This window comes from Pseudonaja textilis, chromosome 3, assembly GCF_049901715.1.
Source record: "Pseudonaja textilis isolate UNSWEBS1 chromosome 3, rPseTex1.2, whole genome shotgun sequence".
Classification (NCBI taxonomy): Eukaryota; Metazoa; Chordata; class Lepidosauria; order Squamata; family Elapidae; genus Pseudonaja; species Pseudonaja textilis.
Window position 1 is genome coordinate 56738885 of NC_141992.1, and position 6000 is coordinate 56744884.

Genomic DNA, 6000 nt, shown 5'->3' on the forward strand with positions numbered 1-6000 from the left:
TTACTTCCCCAGTATGACAGTGAGTGGATTCATTAGCAGCTAAAATTACAATATGGGTATGAATAAACAATTCTACAAATAAGCTTCCTGGAGGAAAAGTCCTTTTGTACGCCAAAGGTTAGGACATAGTGTGGAGTTTATAACCAACATAAATAAGCAGAAGAGCTAGAATATGCAGCTGCTAATGAGTATATTTCTCAAAGAGTATATTTAGTATGAGAAAAAAAGAAAGACCTCCAAAAGACAACCAAGATATGCTATAAAATAAGTACAGTGCATTTGTGAGGAATAAAGTATGGTTGATAGCACTTTTATCGCATTTTTACACTTTATTGCATATCCAGTTTTGATTGCATTAGTCTTCATTTCTTTAAATTCAGCCTCACAAAGTGCTTGAGATTTAACATTCTCTTCTTTTGATGTTCACAGTTGGTGGAAACTCTTCTCAGAGCAGTTCACCTGGTTCCAGTGTTCCCAATTCTCCAGCTAGTTCAGGCCATATCAGGCCCAGTTCATTACATGGACTAGCCCCAAAGCTTCAACGACAGTATCGATCTCCAAGACGTAAATCAGCTGGAAACATTCCCCTTTCACCACTAGCGCATACACCTTCACCCACTCCACAATCCACATCACCTCAGCGTTCCCCTTCCCCTTTGCCGGGGCATTCAGTTGGTAGTTCAAGCATCATGCAGTCTTTCCCTGTAAAGTTACATTCCTCTCCCCCTTTGGCCCGGCAGATTTCACGCCCGAAGAGCGCTGAACCACCAAGATCACCACTGTTGAAAAGAGTCCAGTCAGCTGAGAAACTGACCTCTTCTCTATCTTCCTCAGAAAAAAAGCTGCCCTCTTCACGTAAGCATAGCTTGGATATTTCCCATTCTGAATTCAAAAAGGACATGCTTCAGAGAGATCTGGGTCTCCAAAGTTGGCAGGAGTCAATAAATGAAACATCTGGAAGTAAAGTTGGGCCAGCAGAAAAAGGGACACTCCAAAAGCCTTCTTCCCGAAAACTGGGGGCCATTCGACAAGATAGGGTAGAAAGAAGAGAATCCCTACAGAAGCAGGAGGCCATTACAGAAGTAGATTCTTCTGAAGATGAAACTGATGAAGGGTCAGAAGATAGTCAAGATGGGAAAAGATTGGACAGGCCATCCTTCAGTAGAGAACACCAATTTTGTAATCCTTTTACTGAGGATGTGAAGCCTTGTTCCAGATTAGAAAGCAAAGATAGCATGGAAGATGATGCTTTTCTTCCGGAGGAACCAAAAATGGGCAATGTGCAGAGTGAGGCAAATCAGCCACAACAAAAAGATGTGGAAAGGGCATTGGTGACTGGCATAAACGAGTCCCAGTCTGAAATTTGTGCAATAGCTTCCTCTACAGGAAAACCTGAGGACTTTGAACCAATACAGTTAATGTCAAAATGCAAGACAGCAACTGAATCAGTAAAAGGTAAGAAAGCTGTTGTTCAACAGGGCACCTGTTTTAAAGATGCTGAAGATCCTAAGGAAATACAGATTATCCAAAAAAGTACAGATGGTCTAGAGCAGATGAAGTGCCTTCCAGTAAGATGCCGACAGTTTGGTCAAGGTGACTGTTCAGAAATAGCAGGTGGCAAAAATAATACAAAGGAATCCACTTCTGAAGAAGCCACCTATCTGTTGTTTCATGATAAAATGCCTTTGTTAGCACTTTCTTCTTCTTGCACAGCTAATACAAGCTCTCTTCCATCAGTAAGCCAAATAGACTGCAAAGACGCACCTCAGAATTGGGAGTATCAATCTATGAAGGAGAACGCTAGTATTGAAAATCTGACAAATTTTGGCAAAGCTTTTGAACAAATGTCTCCTAAAGTCGAAGAACAAGTTTTGTCTTCTGTAGTGGGAATTTCAAAACACAAAAGTCACCCAAGCGATAAAAACCTGAGTTGTCCTACAGGCAGTACAACGTTTCTGCTTGATGCCTCAGTTGAAAGTGGAAAAACAGTTTGTCCCACTCATTTGACAAGTGCAAGGAGTACATTAGGTGCAGTGGGCTCGAACATCTCCAGCTCAAGAAAAGTTGAAAAAGATAGAAAAGATAAAAGCCTGTCCAAACAAGGCTCAAAGGAGACACTACTGGAAGATCTGAACCCAGAGTCAACCCAAATGTTCAATATAGGCGGTCTCATTAAAATTTGTGATTCTCACATTACATCAGAAAGTCCACTTTCTTGGGAGTCAGAATGTCGGATAATACCAAAAAAGTCACAGCCTGGTATGTCTGATGCTTCTGAAATTTTGGAAGAGAGATGGCAACTACCTCTACTTGAAGTTCAAGCAGATGGAAATTGGAACATGAGGATTTCTTCTGGACCAGGTGATAGTTTGAGTTCAAAAAAGGAAACTGCTCCAGTGCCAGGCAACATCAGTGAGGCTGGAGGTCAGTCCCAAACAAAAGACTTCCTGCGGTCAAAAGCTGAAGCTGTGAAAAAGAATATAGCAGCATCTCCATTCAGAAACAAAGACAACATTAGTTGAACTCAAATATAAATCAAGAAACCTATACATCTATTTTTTGTAGATTTGTGTTTCATATTCTCGACTTTTTCATTGCAATTCTATTTTTGTACACAGCGTTTGCCATTCAATCCCTCTTTACAGGGTATCTTTAAAGCAAAATCACCCCTCCTTTTCCTTTTAATTTGGAGCATCCTGTGCATTATCTTTTGAGTGTTTTTCTTTTTTTTCCTCCCCTCAAAATGCCATTTTGTTTTATTTACCATATAAGGCTGCTTGCTCGACAAGGATACATTTTGACACTAGCTCCAAGTGTTTGTCCTTATTTCCAGATTTTAATCTCATTATGTTGATAGGGATGAATAAATAACAATTTATGGATTCTTTTACAATTCTTAACGCCACTGCACGCCTTTTTTCTCACATAGTTGTTATCTTCTACAACTTTGTTAGCTTATGCAGTGGATTACTATCTTTTTTTAAAGGGGCTCGCCTGAGTAATCTGTCAAAATAAATTTTGGGTTTTGATTCTTATCCATTTTTTTTTGTTGCCTTAAAAATAGTATGATACTCCATCATTGGGGAATTTTTAATGCTAGTTGCCTTACCAATATTACCTTGCTCAGAGCAAGCAAATATTTAAAAAGAGGTACAAGGTACTTCTGTTACTGTAGCTCTAAGTGTATTAGCAGCTCCCCTAGTTTTAGCAGCTCCCTAGCACAGACACTGCTGGTGACGGTGAATATCTGAGACCATCTCACCTTAACCTGTGGTTTGTGGTTGGTAGCAGAAGGAGTTAACACCCAGCAGGGAAGTTCTGATTGGATGGGAACAACTGATAGGAAGGTACTGTATTTATTGGTCAGGGAGGGGCAGAGATGAACCACTAAAAGCAAAGTAGCCTTTATAGCTTCAGTGAGTAACTATTCAGGAAAAATCTCCAGTATCATGCAAATGAACTATAGTTTAGTTGCTTAATTACCTACATTTCCAAAATGCCTATGTTTTCTTATAATCCTTTTGATACTTTTTGAGAGCTTGGCAACATTGTTTGGTGCTTTAAAAAAATAATATAAATAAAGACAGCTAAATATAGGGCACTGCACTGATACTATATACTCAGTAAAGCAATAGAACATTTCAAGATTATTACTTACTATCATTTAAAGGCAAAAGAAGACATTTCAACCCTCTCCCTGCAAAATACCTGTGAATTTAACCCATAGCCTTTTTTAACAGAATATATCTGTATGTGTGAACAAAGAAAATAATTTTATAGCCTGAAAGCCTACATCTGCTGAAATGATCACATGGTGTATGAAATAATTCTCAAGGGCAAACCTTGTAGTTAATTATAAGATAACTTTATTATTCTTCCATGTTGCAGATATCAACTCTTCCTGCACCATTTCTGTTTTCCAAATCAGTATTTACTTTTTAACTGGGAACATTTTACTCTTTAAACTCTATTAACTTTATCATCACATTTCAGGTATCTTGTATCCCTTCCCCCTCAATATTTAGTACCTAATTTTTTATCCTTGATTTCAGTTTTGGACCAACTTATTTTTGAACCGGTATTGTTTTAACATTAACCACTCTAAATGCATGATGTGTGCTTGAATGCGTGTAAAAGAAGAAACGCCCTCTGTATGCGGCAGTGCTATAAAAATCAATTGACTTTTTCATATATTAACTTGAAGCTTCTGAATTTCTCCAATAATATTACTCGTCATAATCTCGTGAGATATGATTGTCTGGTCTATCCTGCCACTTATGCATATAACTAACCTTATGCACTGTCCTTCAGGCCTTTTTTTTTTTTATCCTCCTTTGTGTTTTACAATCCTGTCACTTTGCTGCACTGCTCTCTAATAGACAAGTACATTTAAGAAAAAAGGATTGTTGCTAATATGAGCTGATGACATAGCCACTTAGAACTTGAATAATGTAAACAAACAAAATTACAATTTACACCATATTAATTTGAGGCCTGGATCATATAATGTACATTGTAGTAATAGCATTCACAAAAACAGCCAAAGGATTTGCATTTCTGTTTAGCCAATATAGGCTAGCACATGTATGTATTATCACTTAGGTATTACCTTTTTGATATGCCTTTTTTTACTATAACCAGGAAACCTCTTAAAGGCTGCAGAAGTTGTTGTCTTTCACCACTACTTTTTCAGCTATGGCTCTATATTAATAACAGAGAAAAGAAAGGAAGTTCCATTTAGGCCCCATACCCGAAAGAAAGAGAGAGAGAGGAGAGGTGGGCAATTGTGACAAGATGCCACAGAGGGTAAAATTCAGCATTTAAAGGCACTTGGAAGAAGCAGGCCTCCAGCGTGTGGCATGGAATGGATGAATAGAAACTATTGAGGAAAAGAGATTATCTATTTGTGATTCAGTTAAACCATTTGGTGATAATGTGGTTGGCCAAATTTCCATGTTTTTTGAATATGATTTTAATAATTCTATTTTAGGCATAGGATATATGAAATAACCATCTTAATACACTCTCTGTCCAGTTCCTCTTGGGATATTAAAAGATCAATTTTTTTCCTCAGCCAACCTTAAAAGTTTTCATATGCAGCTGATGTATTTGATAATACTACACAGAACCCAAGATTACCAGATTGATATTTAGTGTAAATATTAGACTTTTAGCCTTGCTAAAAACCACTTCTGGGAAAGGATGCCTAAGGTTTTGTGGTAATGGTTATGCTACAAGAACGCTCACAATACAACAGGGTACGAGGAATGACTTGTGAGTTTTTTTCCTCATTAGCACTGAATTAAGATGTGATTTGGAATTTTTTGTTTGTTATTTCCTGTGGGGGGAAGATACAGTCTTTCTCCAGTTCTGTCTTACGGGCATGAAGGATAATGCCGTACTTCTAGTAGATGATTTTAAGCTCTGTGTGTGTTTACACTGTGTGTTGATTTTGGTTGTTTTGGAGGATGTGAACTCAGTTCCATGCTGAGTTGTGTTTTCAAGCTTGAAATCTGACAAGCAGAGGGTGATGTGGAATAGAACTGTTTTAGAAACTTGAATAATTTGCCACATAATATAGGTGCAATAATTTTTATCTATGTTGTACCTGCATGTTGATGTTCAAATATTCTGAAATACACTTCATTTTTTACATAAACTTGTGTTCATCTCTTGACTGAATTACTTTTCTTCAAGTATTTTCCTGTAAAATGTTGTAATAACATAACCATCACTACCTTGTGACCACTTTTGACACAATGATATTCACAGGCCAAGATTTTATCAACTGGAAAGTTACCACAATATATATACCAGTTGTGCGTAGGTGTGTCAGATTGCTTTGGCCTTAATATGAAGCCATTCATGCTAAATTTTATTTATGATTTAGAGGTAACATTTCTAAGGACAACTGCTTCTTCTGTGTTTCTCACAAAATAAGGCTGGGCCTTTTTTTTTTTGACCCCCGAAAAGATTGCTAGGCCGTCTTTTGGGGGGTGA

General features: G+C 37.7%; 1 protein-coding gene across 11 annotated transcripts in view; it reads left to right on the forward strand.

Annotated features, from left to right (window-relative positions):
* MAST2 (microtubule associated serine/threonine kinase 2) overlaps positions 1-5659 on the forward strand; it is a 134716-nt gene extending 129057 nt beyond the window's left edge. For 10 of the 11 annotated variants that reach the window (XM_026707022.2, XM_026707023.2, XM_087929843.1 and 7 more), the window contains one exon: positions 430-5659. In XM_026707022.2, the coding sequence (XP_026562807.2) occupies positions 430-2522 (2093 nt within the window). In that variant the 3' untranslated portion in view covers positions 2523-5659. The remainder of the gene's footprint in view (positions 1-429) is intronic. The other variant, XM_087929851.1, reaches the window with a different exon arrangement.
* The last annotated feature ends 341 nt before the right edge of the window (positions 5660-6000 follow it).